This window comes from Rhipicephalus microplus, chromosome 5 (genome assembly GCF_043290135.1).
Source record: "Rhipicephalus microplus isolate Deutch F79 chromosome 5, USDA_Rmic, whole genome shotgun sequence".
NCBI classification, from domain to species: domain Eukaryota; kingdom Metazoa; phylum Arthropoda; class Arachnida; order Ixodida; family Ixodidae; genus Rhipicephalus; species Rhipicephalus microplus.
Window position 1 is genome coordinate 69,395,161 of NC_134704.1, and position 18,584 is coordinate 69,413,744.

At 43.6% G+C, this 18,584-nt stretch overlaps 1 protein-coding gene across 4 annotated transcripts in view; it reads right to left on the reverse strand.

The window, feature by feature from the left end:
• LOC119174442 (uncharacterized) overlaps positions 1–18,584 on the reverse strand; it is a 55,383-nt gene that overhangs the window by 9,970 nt on the left and 26,829 nt on the right. For 3 of the 4 annotated variants that reach the window (XM_037425334.2, XM_075895646.1, XM_037425335.2), the window contains exons 6-8: positions 16,352–16,375; positions 9,190–9,592; positions 762–831 (exon numbers count right to left, since the gene is read on the reverse strand). In XM_037425334.2, the coding sequence (XP_037281231.1) occupies positions 762–831; positions 9,190–9,592; positions 16,352–16,375 (497 nt within the window). The remainder of the gene's footprint in view (positions 1–761; positions 832–9,189; positions 9,593–16,351; positions 16,376–18,584) is intronic. The other variant, XM_037425336.2, reaches the window with a different exon arrangement.

Sequence of the window (18,584 nt, forward strand, 5' to 3'; positions counted from 1 at the left end):
GAATCTGCCCAGCGCATGTCTCTCATCATGGGTGTGTGGCATGTAGTCATGCCTAATATGAGTTGCAAAGTGAGGTCCGCATGTAAAGTGGCACCAATACTGCAAAGCGCTGCCGACACAGAGTAAACTAGTGAAGTTAACAATGTTTCATTAATTCGTATTCTCTAAACGAGGGGTCTGCAACCTGCTGCCCGCAAGAAATTATTATGCGGCCACTGGCACGATGTCTGAAGCACACCCCCCCTCCCTTCATCCCCCCATCACTACTTATAAGAGCTGTAATGAAGCGCTTTCAATATTGAGCAAAAAATATTGCCTTGACAGTTTATATAAGCATGATATTTATTCCAGCAATGTGGATTACTGTCAATTCAACAAATTTTTTCAGCTTGTAAACCCCTCTCTCCCCTTGGGCATGAAGCTGTCTGGCACCTGCCATGTCAGCTTTGTTCAACTTTAGCTCTCGACCTCAAATGTTGCCGAGCCATGCTCTCAACCAATTAACCATTAGCTCATGGCACCACTCAGACTCGGGGACCCCTTCAACCATGGCCACCATGGTGCAACTCATATTGCGCGCGACTGAACATTAAGGGCAAATCAATGCATCACAAGCATCGGCGTGGTCATAAGAAACTCCAGTGACCGCCTGGCCACTGTTCTCGGCAGCTAATTGTAGCAGAATTAAGAGTGGGGCACTTTTGACCTCTAACTCGAGCTAGCTCCCAATTTTGTGGATAAACATGTCTGAAGACTCTCACCTGCCTGCAGTCGCCTCCACTCTCAGCAGCGAACAGATTGCTTGAGCAACTTGTCTGCTTGTTCTTGACGCTATGAAAGAGTGAGATAGATGAGAAGTGAGAAGGGTTGACTATATAATATTTCTGACATGGTAGCAAACGTATCAAAGAGGCAAAGATATCAAGAGGAATGTGCGGAGTTCACAATGCTGCTTCTGATTTTATACACCTCGTACAGGGAATTGTAGCTAACTGTGCAATCATTCAAAGTAAAAATCTCAAAGGTCTGATGTAGAGGCCTCTACAGAACAACACTCTCAAAGCACTTAAACAGCGCAACATACAAGTCAAATGCTGGAACCAAGGTCATGTGAGAGCAGCAAGAATCTGCTCACATCTTAGTACATAAGCAAGCTGCACAACCTTTAAAGGGGCCCTGCAGCACTTATTCAACAAACGTGGCCAGAAAATGCGACCAATTACTAGTCGGGGCTTCCTGTGAACTCACATCCAAATATTACAGCACTGCACGCAGCAGGGAACTTGCAGTCATTTTTCAGAATGCTCGAAATCGCTTGCTCTTCTTAGCGAATATTACGGCACCAAGCAGACTGACTACATAAAGAAGGGAGTGACATGACCATTGGATAATTTCAACGTACTTGTGTTGATTGGCTACAGCGGCTGCCACGGGGTGCTGTCACATGCAGAAGAAGCACTCTGTGATACGATAACATTACACAGTAGCGACACTAGCGACAGCACTGAAAATGAGCCAACGCATTCAAAGGAAAAAAAAGTGCTCAAGGTCATGACATGAGCTAACATAGCATCCCGCCAATTTGTCATCGTTCTCATGCAGACTTCAGCGGGCTTAGAAGGCAGACTTGTAGCCAAAAAGATTTTTTACAATTTATTTATTTGGGGGGGGGGGGGGGGAGGGGCACTTTTTGAAGGCCTTGAAAAACACCTATTATCATTATTTGTTTTTGGTTAAACACCCCCCCCCCCCCCTCCATACAGACTTCAGATAGGTGGATACCGGGCCTGTGGACACTCTGCGCCCCCTCAGCTACGGGCCTGTTGTAAGGAAAATATGAGGAAAAAAATGCATTTAAAGGTACAACAATTGGCCAGAAAGTGTAATTAGGTATTGGTGGAAATGAAAAAAACATGAATTATAGTGATAGATTCAGGCATCCTTCATACGACCTGAGTAATATATATATATATATATATATTTTAGAAAAAATCTTGTAAATCCCAATATAACACGGAATAGGGAAGAAGGACTTTCGATGGTTTGGCACTGTATATGTTCAATGTTTGATCCGGAGGACGAGACGAAATTTTAGTGGAAATATATAGTGCCGAACCAACGAAAGTCTTCATTATATATATATATATATATATATATATATATATATATATATATATATATATATATATATGAAGAGTGGCCTCATCGCTGTGCTACCGCCCAGGCACATTGCCCATGCGTATTGAGCCAGGTAGCGCGGCACCGAAAGCAAGTACCGCGTCCACGTTGCTCGCGTAGAAACTACGTCATGTACGATGTCATCATCAAAGTTCCGTGTGGCAGCTGGACCACTAACAGCTGGGCTCATGTCGCGGACTACCACAACGTCTCAGCTTTCGTCCTCCTCCGTCAAATCACCCAGACTAAGCCAACTGACATACGACTCAGAGCCACTTGATCCCCCCACTCGTGTAGGTCTCCCGTTTTTGTGCTCACATGTGTTTCGACGGGTTTTCAAGGTGCAGGCTCCTTTCACAAGCGACGTCACCTATGAATAGCTAAGTGCCAGGCAGGGGGAGTACAAGCAATGCCGATGAGGCCACTCTTCTTCACTACTACATATATATATATTTTTAATTGAGCACAAAAGGCCACGAGAAATCGGTATGTCATGCAGCGGAAGAGCCTCGAAGCTCTATCATGGAGTCGATTATTTGGCTGCAGTAGTCTGATGGTCTCATCCGCATCACAATTGGCACTCAAGATAAGAGTATGTATATTATTACTCAAATTCATTCTATTCTGTGCAATTTACAAGGGAAAAGCAGTTGCACGTTGAGGAGAAGCACTGTCATTGGGATAACTGCATCCCTGTCAGAACGTGCATCCCTGTCCGCGTGGATTGTGCCGCGCACGTACCCTAGTCTGGCACGTGCCCTCTTCCGGAGGCTTGCAGCGATATCGGCGCTGATTTCCTGGGACCCCCTCACCCACTGTGTGATGCGACACCGGAGCGTTTGAGGAAGGCCGCGACGACATCGACAGCGACAACGGTGGACTACATAAGCTCGTCCTCGAAGCATCACCTGTTCGTTCAGTGGACATGGGATGGCAGCAGCGACAATGGTCGCTAAAAACCACTTCTGTCTTTTCACCCAGGTTGGTTGTTATTCTATTCACTGTAGAAGATGTAATAACGTATGTTTGCTGCTATTCCCATGCCCACACGTTTTAATGGTTACTGCTGGTGAATGTGTTCATGTTGTGAAATTTCTTTTGTTAGGAGGCGACGTTGAACTGAATCCTGGTCCCCTAAAGCCAGACCCCAAAGTACAGAATAATGCAGTCCTATTAGCTATCGGTCACCTAACGAAGCACCTCGATCAGCGGCACGACAATCTTCTAGCATCCACTGAAGTAGTCAGAAATAACCAAAAATTTCTTGACAACAAAGTGTCCGACCTCACAACACGTTTAGCAAACCTTGAAGAAAAGGCGAACGCTTTTGAAAACTTATCCGAGGGATCACGTTTGGATTGTTTAATTTGGATTGCATCAGCAGTTCATAGTGAGAATGCTGCTCTTCGCGCATGACTTGACGACTCCGATGACTGATCGCGACGAGACAACTAAGGGCCAAACCTCATAAGCACGAAAATGCACGCGACAGCGACGAGCGACGTGACGTAGATCGTCTTCGCGCGATCAGTCGCTAGGGCAGGCATACCTCATTCACGCAACGGCTTCGGCGAGCTAATTCCACTGTTGCTGATATGAGGCCCTCTACTCGCACCAAGAAAACCACGTAGAGAGCGGTATGCAATTTAAAAATAAGATATATTGTGGTGTAATGAAACGGAAAGTGTTTATGAATGCCTTGCAGCAATTTTTTTATATGCACATGCATAAACATTGCGTTATTTCTTGTTGCACATACATGACTCGGGCAGGATCACGTGCAGCTACGTAGTTTTTGTCTTTTTCCGGTTTTTCGCTATTGGCTGCTTGAGCCCAGCACTTCCGGGCAATGAGCGACGGTTTCCAAATCTGGAGAACCAAGCGGTCGCTTCGAAAACGAGCACGCGACACGTCGCGCGAACGCCCTGTTTCGTCACTCACAGCATCGCTTTCACGCTTATGAGGTTTGCTCTTTAATCTTCCACGGAATTACCAATGCTGCAGCCAAAACATGGTCAGACACGGAAGAAAAGTTTAGGGCAATTCTTTCAAGTTCTTTCGAGATGCAGCTTTCAGATGACGCGATATCTCGAGCCCACAGACTAGGAGCATTTGTGCCAAACAAATGCTGCCCTGTTATTGTACGGTTTGCGTCATTCAAAGTTAGAGACAACATCTTTTCCCAAAAAGCAAAGTTGCACGGTATGAACATTAACATGAACGAAGATTTCTGTAAAGCCACACGGACAGCCAGGAAAAAACTAACTGATTTCGGTAAAGCCAGCGGTCAAAAGTATTCAGTAAAATACAACAAGGTTGTTACTAACAAGAAAAGTTACGTGTGCTGCCGAGTCACTGATGGTATCCTGTCTGTTGTTCCAGTTGACGATAACAACGAAAACAACAGTAACCTAAGTCCTCCTAGCTCGTCGGTCCAAGAGTCTTCGTAGCAAAAAACAAATCCATGACGTGGTACTGTCAAACACAATTGTTCCTTTCTGCTTAGTAATGTGAAAAGTGTAATGGGCAAGCGAGACGCTTTGTCATCTCTGACTGACACCTGTCTTGCAGACGTCCTCGTATTGACACAGACGTGGCTTTCCGCGGAAGTAGACAGCTCCAAAATTCTAAATTGCGAAAAAAAATACAAGTTTTATCGATGCGATCGTGAATCGCGTTCCAGAGGCGGTGTCCTCATAGCTGTTGCAGACGATCTGGTTTCATCGCACGTAGCTCTCGTTTGCCCTCTAGAATTAGTGTGCGTTAGTGTTTGCTTACACAATAGAGACGCTCTCCTTTGTGTGTGCTATCGGCCTCCTAATGTACCTGCTGGTTTTTCTTCAGATTTGTACGATGCCCTTAACATGCTTTATGTTCGGTTTCCCGCCTCGCATGTTATTCTTTTAGGTGATTTTAATTTCCCCGACATCCATTGAAATTTGCCTTGTACCTTACCTGGCTCCAGTAATTCGGAATCCACCTCCTTATTAATACATGCTTAGAGTTTAACCTTAGCCAGTTGGTCAACTCCCCAACCCGTATCACGTCTACTAGTTCTACCATATTAGATTTGGTGTTCACAAATAACCCTGATCTCATCCAGTTTCTGTCAGTCGGCCAAGTCTCAGCGATCACTCTGCCATTCACTTTCTCGTACCGAACACGCCGTCAAAAATTAGTAAAACTACAAAAACAATCAGAGATTACGGGAGAGCTGACTACACGTTAGTTAATGCTGAACTGGAGACATATTCACACGAATTTTTTTCTAGCTTACATGAACACTCGGTAAACGAAAACTGGCTACGCTTTAGAGTAAAATCGAAGAATTTACCGAGCGCTTCATACCGCGCCGTAAAACAACCGATAACAATCAGTCTGCTGGGTTCACGCCTACTTTAAGGCAGCTACTTAATAAAAAGAAGCGCATCTTTCGAAGTGCAAAGCACTCGGGCAACATCAAAAGATGGGATGATTATCGTAGTGTAGCCGACGAGTACGCACGCGCACTATCACTTGCCAAGCACTCATATTTTGAACAAACGTTGCATTCTTTGTTAGTAACTAATCCTCGTAGATTTTGGCAGGTAATCGATGGAAATAACAAAAAACAAATCGACCCAGTTTCAGGGAGCGAATCATTTATTCCAAGAGAAAATTGCTGCCTAGCTCTTAGCAGTGTATTCGCATCATCATTTGCAAACGTGGCGCCAACCACTGTTCCTAACTTGTCTACTCACAACTACGATCTAATAGAGCCAGTAGAGCTTAATTGGGAGGGCATAAGAAAATTAATTGAAAATCTCAAGCCGCCTTCTTTCCCCGGAGATGACGGAATTAGCGCCAAGTTTCTTAAAAACACCGCATTGTTTTCGTCCTTAATACTGTCCAAAATTTTTTCACAGTCTTTGGAATCGAGTACCCTGTCAAACGACTGGAAAGTGGGGAAGGTGGTTCCACTTCACAAGCCAGGTAACACCAACGATCCCCACAATTACAGACCCATCTCACTAACTAGTGTGCCATGTAAGCTATTAGAACATGTCATTTACTGCAACTTAGTCAACTTTCTTGAGAATAATTCTTCTTTTACTAACTTTCAACATGATTTTAGAAAAAGTTACTCCTGTGAAACTCTGCTCTTATGCTTTACTAATGATTTGTTCTCTGCTATTGATCGTGGTACTTTTATTGATTGTGTATTTATCGACTTTTCTAAAGCATTTGACACAGTTTGTCACGAATTACTACTTTTAAAGTTAGGTAAACTAAATCTTGACCCACACATCTTAAAGTGGATCAAGTGCTTCTTACATAACCACGAGCAATTTGTGACTGCTAATGAATGTAACTTTCCTCCTACTGCCTTAATCTCAAGTGTGCCTCAAGGCCCTGTTTTGGGTCCCTTACTTTTTTTAATATATATTAATGATTTGCCTTATAATATTTCCTCTTCCATTAGGTTATTTGCTGACGATTGTGTTACCGCGAAATTTTGACCTCTAATGACACTGACACGCTGAAATCTGACATGGACAATATTTCTTTGTGGTGTAATAATTGGCTAATGAAACTTGACACAAATAAATGCAAATCAATGAGGGTAGCTTGTAACCCTTCAAAAGTTGCGTCCCCCTCGTACCTACTTAATAACACTCCCCTAAACAACGTTTCTACTTACAAGTACCTCGGTGTCAACATTTGTAACAACCTGTCATGGCAGGCTCACGTTGACTACATAACATGCAATGCTAATCGAACTCTTGGCTATTTAAGCCGAAATTTTTCTCGTGCTCCAATTAACCTAAAGCTTCTCCTGTATAAATCATTGGTGCGGCCAAAACTCGAATATGCGTCGTCTATCTAGGATCCTCGTATTCACAAGCTCATAGACAACATTGAATCCATTCAGAATCACTCAGCATGTTTCATATTGTCCAATTACTCTCGAACTGCAAGTGTCACATTAATGAAGGCTCAACTCAATTTGTATAACCTCTCAATACGACACAAAAATTAACGTCTCTGTCTCTTTCATAAGATCTATCACACTAACAGAACCCTCTCTGATTCACTGTTTTTTCCACCAGCCAACATATCAGCACGCAGTGACCATCAATACAAGGTTGGCGTTCCCTTCTGCCATACGAACCAGCTTTTCAACTCTTTCATCCCTAGAACATGTACTGACTGGAACCACCTTCCCGCATCGATCGCTTCAATCACAGATGCCAACGCGTTCAAATCAATCATTTCCGAAAGTGCATTATAATCTATTCTAATCGTGCCATTTTGTTTTACTTCTTATTGATATTTGTTGTCCCACTCCTCTCTGTAATGCCCAGTGCCTTGAGAGTAAATAAATGAAATGAAATGAAATGAAACTATAACGGAACCGGTTGTTCCACGGCACGTGTGCGGCGAACCTCCACCCACCCGCTAGAACTACTCTCGTGCTCGCCTCACACCGAGTGCAGCGTAAATTGTACACATAGACTTCATAGCTACTGCCAATTCAAAAAAGTTTTAATCTAAAAAAAACAAAAATAACAGTGCTACCTTAGACGTCGACAAGGGAAAAAGATTGCAGGGTACTTTTAAGCTGGTCATCCACGCAAACCTCTTTGCTATTATCACCTGATCACTCATATCATTAAGGAATTTTTTATAAGTGTTAGGATGATAACAGTTATAGTAGCATGCTTGTAGGTGTGTCATATTCTACGATTTTTTTTCTTTCAGAAGTAATTTAAAGATTTGATATTTCATATATATTTCAGAACAATACAGAATAGAAACTATAATGTTCAGTGAGAAACCTGTGTTATAACAGGTATTTCTTTTCTTCGCTTTTTGGCAGGATCACGCTTTTCTTTTTGCTGAGGCTGCTCATTAGTGTTTGTTGAAGCCATGACTGGCATGCATTTGTCAGTTTTGCATTCCCGTATACACAATTTATTGCCTAGATAAGTAGCCATTCATGTTCAATACCAATTGACGATTGAAGTTGTTCTTGGCTCAGTTTGTTTTAACAATAAATGACCTGTTTATCATTACGCGGATGGATATAAAATTGGTGACCTATTGTCTTGTGAAAGTACTTAATGTTCGATCAGTAGGGTTTGTTCAGTGTTATAAGCGTAAATTTTTGATGAAGCTTTACTGCGAGCCGTTCACAACCCGCCAGTACATAATACTTTGCAGTCCTTAAAAGAACACTAAAGGCAAACATTAAGTCAATTTCGATTGCTGAAATAGCTGTCTAGAAATCTCATAGTTCTGATTCTGAGCCAAAAAGTGCTTATTCTGAAATGAAATTAAGTTTTACAGCTCCGCATCGCAATAGCACACTTCAAGTCCCCCCCCCGAAAGTCGACCGTCTCACGTCACTGTAGCCGTGCACTACGGTGCCCGGCTTTACTGTGCGGCCACCGACACTAGTACAAGCAGAGCGAAAGTAGTGGGAGTCACAACAGCAACAACAGCCACTGAACAATTTTCTGCCATGGCCTCCAAGATGGCTCGCGTGCTTGGTTCAACTAGGCCCCGCTAGATGGCACCACCAGTTAAGTTTGACCAGGCAAAAATGGAACACTTGAACTACTCCCGCCAGTTCCCACAGTAACTCCCGGTGGTTCCTTTTTTTATGTTCCTTTTTTTATAAGTCGCACAGAAAAGGACAGGCAGCATTTTATTGTATCTCTTGATGCATGGAAGGTTCTTTTCTTTATTAAGGTTAGTTTTATTACTAGTGATTAATTGTAATCAGTCGCTCTCACGTCAACGGGATCATTTCCAAAATATTCCACTCCTGGGGCTCATCGTGTGGTACATTTAGGTTAATTTCTCGGTAAGTAAGACACAGCTGTTGATAATATTGCCATTTTAGACTGTCATACATTGAGCTTTCACTCTAACAAAAATTGTTATTTGCTTCAAGTGCCCCTTTAAAAACAAAAGCGAGTTAAATAAAAGATGGTCAGATGACCCAGACCAACTACTACACAGTACCTCTTTAGGGGTGGAAGGCGAAGCTCGGCACGCAAGATGTCCAGGAATTCTCCGCTGACATACTTGGCGGCACTGGATACAATCTTTTCACGATCCATGACCGCTCTTCTCGGTCTTTGAAACTTTGAAGCGAAACGCAGAAAATGATGCCTCGCTGTCCAGTAATGGCGTCGCAACATGCTTCTTCTTTCATGGGAAGATAGTTCCTTAGATACTACACTTTCTGTGTCACTGAAATGGCTTGGCAGCTGTTCGAGTTGCGAAGAGTCTGGAGGACTGCCTACTCCATCGTTACTTAGCCGATCATCCACGAATTCAAATGGCCGGACCTTCTTGCGGAAAGGGGGACGACCGCGCCTTTTTGGTGGTGGCTTTGGTGTCTGCTGCTGATTCGGCGATTCATCTGAAATATGCGATTTCGTTCGACCACAAGAAATGTAGAGAGTGAGTGAGTGAGTACAGCAGCATATGAGAGACCACATTAACTGATGTCTCCTGTGCTTGCTGCACCCCTCACCACCACCAAGAACTCATTGTACACTACTGACATCGTTTCTTTAGCGACCATCTGACTAAATCAAGTAGAGAAAGCATCAAAAAGAAAGTCGTGCAGGTTAATAGTAATGCCATCTTCATTATAATGAGGCTTAGTTTGAGTCATGCTTCATTCGATGGGACGTTTCAGAAAACTTCGTCGAGCCAATATCATGAAAATACGAGAAATACATTTTAGAATTGTTTATGTCACACAGGGAGATTTCAGTGCGATATTTAAAACTAAAACTTTAATCTTGATTTTCTCCGCTAATAATGAACTTATGGTAGTGAAGCATTGGGGATTAGAGTTCTCAGAGCGCTGTTAATCAATATAAACTAAGCCATGGTTAATCTTTAGAGTCTCTTTAACGATACGCTTCTCTTGGAAACAGTATCCAGCTATGACCTTACATTTTCCCCAAGGTGCCTTACACTCATCGTAGTGAGCGTGCACTCACCGGCGTACACCGGTATCACAAGGCTGGCATGTCAGGTCTGAATGAAGTGAATACTGTTTGCCCGCTTCATGCCCAATGCAGTGCTGTGCTTCCCATATGTTTTGAGTTTGTCAAATGGAATGGTAAAATATTTACTAGTACTTTCAAGGAATCGAGAATGTGTAGTGTGATTGCCGGATAGACAGTTGTCTAACAGATAAACACCGTACACAATTTTATCTCTATTGTAGTGCTGATGAGATATGAACAAGACTGACAACAAGCTATGACCTCGACAACAGCTTTTAACAGGCTAGCCCTCACAAAATATGATACTCAAGATTTCATACAATGACTTTGTGTGGGTACACTGTTTACCACAACTTTGCTGTTCCACAATCTTGAAGACATTTGGCTAGTCAGTCAGCATTTACAGCAGATGCATAGAAGTGACCACTGCTCGGAGTGTCAAAGGAGTTATCCCGTAGACAAAGTTCAATCGTTAAACTTTTCTATTAGCAGGGTGTTTACCAAGTCAGCATTTCAAAATTAACACATTCCCAGATTTTCCCCGAGTATTTTTGCGAAATTCCCTAAGTGGCACATAACTTTCTGCCATGTCAATACAAGAAGGCACCGTGCCACCATTTGCTGTCGCTGTCTAGCAAGCATGTGCAATGCTTTGTGGGTCGAGTTTTCCAAGATTTCCAATAGGTCAAATTAATCTAATGCGGAGTTTGAATTACGAAATGTGTAATGTAGAGAAAAATCTATATGAAAAAATCTGGAACAGTATTTTAGTGTCAGCATCATTTATAACTGCAAACTGTACCATAGGCAGCGTTCAAGTAGTTCAGCCCGGCGGCGCCAGCGAAGAAGTACATCTTTAACCATCTTCAGCCAACAATGCCGTGGTCTATCAGCGATCTATCATATGATGTTCTGATTCTATATGAAGAGATGAGAAAAGGTACCACAACAACTCGCGCCGGGGACGCAGTCGCGTCGCCAAGCACCTTGGTCGTCATACGATCACCACTATGCGTGACCACACTACGGTGGTTGCCGCGCCTGCAGCCCTTGCGAATGACGTCATGTGAATACCTAAAATGTGGTACTCTTTGAAACACGGGTCAATGCACAGGGCCTTATCGCAGTCTGCACAAATAAAATGTATCTGTTTTCTTGGAGCAATGAGTTGGGTTGGCACACACGGGGCACCTCTGTGTGCAGCTGCCTTGGGTAGAGTAACATTGATAATCAAGAAGAGGAAAAATACCTCGTCAGCATCGATGATAAACATGCTAAAAGCTTCCCCAATAAAGATGAAAATCGACTTCCGCCACCCCCCTGTAAAGCAGTGCCGAGAAAGATAAAAAGCAAGTGTTGCGCACCTAAGTATTGCGATCACGCAGAGAAACTGAAACCACGACAGGGCGTTGCCACTAACTGTGCTGCACGCTGATGCTAGAAATCAGTTCTGCTTATTTCCACAAGAAGATGGCACAACTCCAAGCACCTCCTAGTGAGCATGCATGGTTACGGTGCAAAATTTTAAACGGAGGGTCGAAAATGTTCCCGTGCGTCAGACCTCGCAGGACAGAAAACTATCGCCTTACGTGTACAGCGAAAGCCCTCTAAGACTTAAAAAAATCAGTTAGACCTCTTGAGATGGTAAGCAAATAATTATTTCACACAAAAAGACAAGTTAGTAAAAATAAATGTGCAGCAAATAAAAGTTTTTGAAAACAGGAACACCCTTTGATATGGCCGAGAGCAATATTCAAATAAGAATAAAGAGGAGGTGCAACATGAGCAACCTTTTTTTAAACATGGACCTTTCATCATATAATTGCGATCTCATCAACTTGAAATTCAAACATTGGCACGAGTGATATTGTCTCTTCAGCCAGATATTCAACTATCCTAATACGACCACATACTGTGTCACTGCCTTAGAGATTTCATTTCTGTTTTTAAGAAGGAAACCTGCTTAGCGGTATCCACCAAAACATTGTTTCTTTAGCTCTAGCTCCTTCAGAGAAGCGGCTGCACGCTTCTTTTCATGCTCGTTTCGTAACGTGTTGGCCCTATCTGTACTAGGCTTCTCCAACTATTCTTATTAACCGGCATTTGCCCCACGACCATTTGAAACATCCTTTCCGTCAGTTGCACATGGGCAACTCCTCCAGCTGACGACACAATGTCGAAGACAATTCTTTGGGCAATCAGAGATTGTTCCTTCTGTTATCAAAGGGCATCCAGCAAATCCATGCTCCTATCGAAGTTTTTAAACGCTGTTTGCGTCGATGCCAAAAAACATACATGCTTGTAGGCACGCATTGCCTGATCAGCCCCTGTTCCAGTCCACCACTGGTGTTCCATTCAAACTTCAAGAGCATCAGTTAAATGCCTTTCTCCAAGCTTTGGAATTGGCACACACGCAAGATCTAGCGATGAAGACCCTCTCGTCAGCTGGAACTTCAGCAGCGACATTTCCACAATTTTTTGGCACAATTCTTTGAAAATGAGACACCGTAACTTCTGAACTGAAGGATAATCCAGTCATAAAGTTTCAGGGCCTTAGTGAGCACATTTTTTGTAGCAAATCCAAAGTCTATCTTGGGCGCCGGAAAAATGTTTGCAAGAGCTGGTCCATATCCTAATTAACTTCAATGGGCTGTTCCCCCTCATCATCACCTCTTTCTTTACATTTCCGCTCATTAGGAATCGTAGAAGCGTTCCCAGCAATGTTCTGAGAAATGAAAGCATCAATGTATCGCTTTGTAACTAGACCAGGAATGGCTACAGTTTTTCCGCAACACTAAGCATGAAGGTTAACTTCGCGCACAGCAGAGGATCGCAGATGGCTTTGTTGACCATGGCGTAACTGGCACTGCTCGGCCACTTGTTCTTGTTTTGACACAACTTGACGAACACCTTCATGTATGGCAGTACCTCAAGGGCCCTTGAAAGCACGCGAACATTTTCAATCTACCGGACGGCGCAAAACTTCAGCAGGTAAATGTTGCTCCAAGTAATGCGTGCATATTCAGCGCGTCAGGCAGGTACACATTTGAACGAATAGTTCATAGCCCGTAGAAATTCCACAACTTGCCACCCTGTTTCCGCATGTCCCATTTTGAATGCACCGTTTACAACGTCAAGTACACAGCTACCAATGTCGAGGATTCAGCGGCCGTCATTCACTTCACAAAGCCCTTGCTTAATCTTGCGTAGAAACTTCCAAGTTGACATTTGGCTCGTCCATTGATACCTGTAAGATTTTCGATCGTGAGAGACCTTCTGTGGCCTTTTTAAATGTGGACACCATTTTTTCAGCTCGAGTGCGCCCGAGAAGGCATGACGTCAGGCAGGGAGTTTTCACGCGTTCCTTTGCATCTGACCAGAAGCGAACTCACACGTCCATTTGCTCCTTTCGTACAACCTTGTTCAACGATTCATCAAATGCTATGACGAGGTAGCACGCTTGACTCACTTCCGACACAAGCCTTTCTTTCAAAAAAGATGTGGGACCGTAGACAATGGTATAACTCCCCTTGTCGTTGCCAAGTTGCGTTTTCTGGGCTGTAGCTGACGACAGACACATCAGCGGAAACAGGAAAGGCGACCCCGCAGCAGCATGTAGTGATGAGTGCGTCATGACAGCACTGAGGCACCAAATTACTTCCGTACTAATGACCTCTTTGTCACGTTGAAACAAATCTTTTGCTGTACTTGGGAGCTGAAAGTATGTAGGCATAGTTGTAGCAGGTGAAGGATGCGCAGATCTTGACGTCGCTGGTCCTGTCTTGGTCAAACCGGTGATCGACTGTCGACTACAAAGGGTGTCCCGGCTCCGGAGGGTGCCCTACGGAGGGTGTCGTACGGAGGGTATCCCGTCTCCACTCATAACAAGTCTATGCTTTTTACTATTGGCGTGGCTTGCCACAGCTCTCTTTGCCATGTTACTAAGTGAAAGCTGTTTTCTGCACAGCAGATAGTACGCCGCATTCACATTGTTTTTAACGGCCCTTATCCAAGCTGCACACTCGGAATGTTCGGGATTCGTCAAATTACACTTGAACGCCGTCATACGTCTCAAACGAAAGTTGCTCGCGACACCACTGCCATGTTTAAAAAACAGTCAGTTTAGAGTGATTACACAAAAATAAGAGACGATTTGTCACTTGGCAGCTCTGTGGTCACAAAGTGAGTGCTCTTTTAGGCGCGAGTTCCACCTTCGAACGAGGGAAAGCATCCACGCCGCCAGCGGGTTCACGTTTAAAGCGCGCACAATGAAAAAACAACCATTAAAGACGGCACGACAACTTCCTCCCTACCTGGAAACAGCCGCCGGGATCGCCTAGAAAGACAGAGAAGGAATGACACCGCGGCTTGCAACACCACTGTCGGCGGGATGTTCCAGAGAAGACGGGAAGCGTCCGTAGCTGCCCCTGCGCTGCATGCATGTGAAGCATCGGACTGAGACTGACTGCTCCCCGCCGCTGCATGCTTTTATAGCCTTGCGCCTGGGCCTGCGGTTCTGGGGCCTTTGCTTGCGTGCAGCACAGCCGAGGCTATGAACGCTTTCAGTTTTCTTTGGTACTTTCCGCTGACAGTGGCGACACAAGCTGTGGCATCATTCCTTCTCAGTCTTTCTAGGCGATGCCGGCTTCTGCTTCCAGGTGGTAAGGATGTTGACGCGCCGCCGCTCGATGTCCGACACGTTGTTGCGCCGTCTTTAATAATTGTTTTTTCGTTGTGCGCACTTCGGGAACCCACTGGCAGCGCGACTGCCTTCTGTTGTTCGAAGGTGGCACGTGCATCTTATGAAGGGCTCATTTTGTCCCATACGGTCACAAACCAAATCAGATGTTAACAGCGCTCCGCCAGCCTTCGTTTACAAGGTGCATAGTTAGAGCCAGCATTACCACGACTTTCGTTCCCTCAATGAAGATTCAGCCGTTTTTCCCTGAGAGAAGCCCGAATTCCCGGAGTTTTCCAGACTAACCAAAATCCCCGAGATTACCCGGTTTTCTTGGTTGGTAGACACCCTGATTAGTGAACGCTGTACCAGTCAACCAGACAAGTAATATCTTCTTATGAGACGCAGTGTGCCCATACTCAAACGCAATTCAGTTTTCTCAGTTCATTCGACTAGTGGCCAGCAACGAGTGAGACGCACGTTAGATAGCTGAACTCAACCTCCCGCATAGTTTGGGTGTCTACACTTAACCTCAAAATGTCACATAAGACTGCAGCAGAGCACTTTGGTGAAGGCACTACAAAGCATCGTTATGACATGGAGGATACCAGGAGCAATGTTGTCAAAAGTATGATTTTTTTTGCTGTAAAGAAAACAAAAGCAAAAGCAAATCACGCAAGTGTTTTCTGGCCATTATTAAATTCGCTCTATAAAATAAAATGAAGCCCTACTGACTGCACAATAGAGAGATACTTGATTACTAGCTAATTAAGCTTATTACTGAAATTCACACCTCCTTTTTTTTCTTGAAATATAGCATAGTTTCACTTGAAAAAATATTGTTTATGTTAGATAAATTTGCAGATAGTTCATAATAATTCATATCTGAAGTGGATTAGCGTCAATGAAAGCATTTCTAGTGCTCACAAATGGCGCCTGCCCTGAATTTTAGAGCACTGGGCGATGAGGTGGCTTCCGCATCAACCACAATTATTGCATCACTTACTACGCTTATAATCTTTACAGGCCACACACATTTATAGAATTTAGCTGAGCTGTTCAGAGCAGTGCTTGCTGTTCATAAAATGCGAGTTTTACGCAAGCTTGAGGAACGGTTCAGAATCATGCACTTTCCTACTGATACAAGGGCACTTTTTGTAACGCGTCTCCAATGAAATGTGTCCCCGCGGCCAAGTAATGAACATGTACCCGTGGCTTAATAATGCCAGAAGGTAATGACTAAGTCACTACAGCAGGTAAACTTGGGTTTCCTTGGAGTGTATACCTGCTGCTGGGTACTACTCTAAGGGGAAATAGGATTGCTTGTTCAACAAATCAAACAATCACATAATGCACCCGCTACAAAATACCATCCTTTCGTGCCAAATACAATAGTGCACCATAAGGGTCAGAGCAGACAGGAATACCTGCAGCTTCTATTCATGAGATATATATGTTAGTGTATGAAAAATATACGTACCGTTTTCTTCTGTTCCTTTGTTCTCTGGAAGACAGAGACGGCAATTTCTCAATGTGTCCCAACTAGGGGGTGTTTGAATATTTCAAAATTTCAAAAGCAAATATATTTTATTGAAAGTATATACAATTAGTAAAATGCATATTTTTAATTGTCTTGAATATTCACACACGATTAAATATGTGACTTAAGGGGCTAGTATCCAAACGAGCTGGAAGATACGAACAAGTTTACGAACACATTTTCATGTTTAGAATAACATAATGCTGACACATGACCGTTAAGGTACATTGTACTTCGTGATGACTGTATGCTATCATTAACTGTATAATAGAGATGTGTGGAGATTCAAAATTTCTAATATATTTATATTAGTGTTTGCTATTCGATTTGATTCACACTAGAATTATACTACTTGGACTATTTAAACTTCCAAAAGACAAATACAATCAACATCAGACTGCAAATGACATTTTTCAATACGCTTCACCTAATCTCACTCTAGTATCGCGGTGAAAAATACCTTTCAGGCTTTGCTCCAATTGCAATTGTATTGACTCAAGAAAGCGTTCGTTCCAACATGAAGTTGATAAATGTGGCAGAGACGGGAGCTCGGTTAATGCTATTTTGGACCTGAAATTCGGGCAGGAAGTCCAAAAGAACTGGACCCCCCCGAAGATCTTTAAAATACAAAATTTCAGATGTTCTTACATATTGGCGTCTACAAGGCAGATTTGGAACTCTGGATTCGAAGGCAGCACACCCTTGCCCGCCACATTAGTTGGGTTTCCACAGAAGTTGAAAGAGGAGGAGAGGCCGAGAATATAGCTTCTCTGCCTTTCACATGTAAAGTGCTTTTGGCAACGCTTCGGCTCCACTCACGGTGTAAGAAAAAGAATTTAGGTGTGGACACACTCCGTCCGTCGTTAGAGAAATCCCATTCAGATAATGTTCGCCTTTAAGGAGCACTCGCAACAAATTACAAGATCGAGATGTGCCCATCATTCAGTCGCTCAGTATGCATAGGTCTTCTTGGCCAAATTTGAACGGCATCCGTCGCAAGGAAGTTATTTTAATTCGATGTCAAACAGTGTAGAAAAAGCAAGGAGAAAAAACTAAAAGTAGACTGCCCTGCGGCATGGTCACCAGTGCTACGTGTTCGGTGTAATTCTACAAATACCATCCTGAGTGATGATGCCCAAGTAGCGATGACGTGTACAATCCGAGTGTTCTTATCGTGGCGCCCACTGGCGCCACAGCGCAGAAATGAACTCGCTCGTCGCGTCTGATCTTCGTCGAACAGTTTGAACGATTTCGTCAAATTATCAAGATAAAAACCACCTTTAAAAGAACGGCGAAAGAAAAGAGCATCATTAAACGTGTGCTTGTCGGTCAGCATGTCGAGGAATCGTTGCGAGTTGCAGGTGAGTTGCAGTCGTCTAGTTCGAAGCACGGAAAAAGCGCAATGAGGGTGTCTTTCCATACCATGTATGTGTTACACATCAACACGACCACAAGCTATCAAAAGTCGAACAGCGTATAGTCAGATATCATCGCTAACAAGTAACATGCAGGTATTGTTGAATTTTAGTTCATCTGTAGACTTTGCATCCACATAAAAGAAGTAATACCGCCTTAACCGTGAGAGGCTGGATAGATAAGGCCATCTGGAGCCCCAAAAAAGAACCTGGCAAACAGGACACGTATTCTGTTTCTCTGCTAATGCTCATTCACGATAGCTATATTGCAATGACCCCTCTGCGTATACCTGAATGCTTTGCACACCAAAACACACAAATATAGCTAACTGAGACACACGAGCGAACATGGCTGAAGCGTGCATCTTCGAGCACCTCTGCAGTGCTGCTTGGAACAGCGTCCATTTCGGAAACACTGTTCTGCAAAAGGTCGATCGAAACAAAAATAATTTGCGACATCACAAATCGCAGGGATTCCAAGCTCCAGACTATCGTATTGAACCCAAGTCAACACTTTGTACGGCGACGACAGTTATGCAGGTGACAAAGTATGACTTAATGTGTCCGCCTAGCCGACGAAATGTTTGTGGAGCAGCTGCGCCTGACGTCACTCTTTTCTGTGAAGAAGTGGTCAGCTGTGGCGTGATCTGGTGGTGACCGCGAGGCAGCCCCACTGCTGGTGACAGCAGTGGCGCTGCCACTGCTGTCATAACATAAAATCAATAAAAGTCAAACATAAATGTCTGTCAAACATAAAT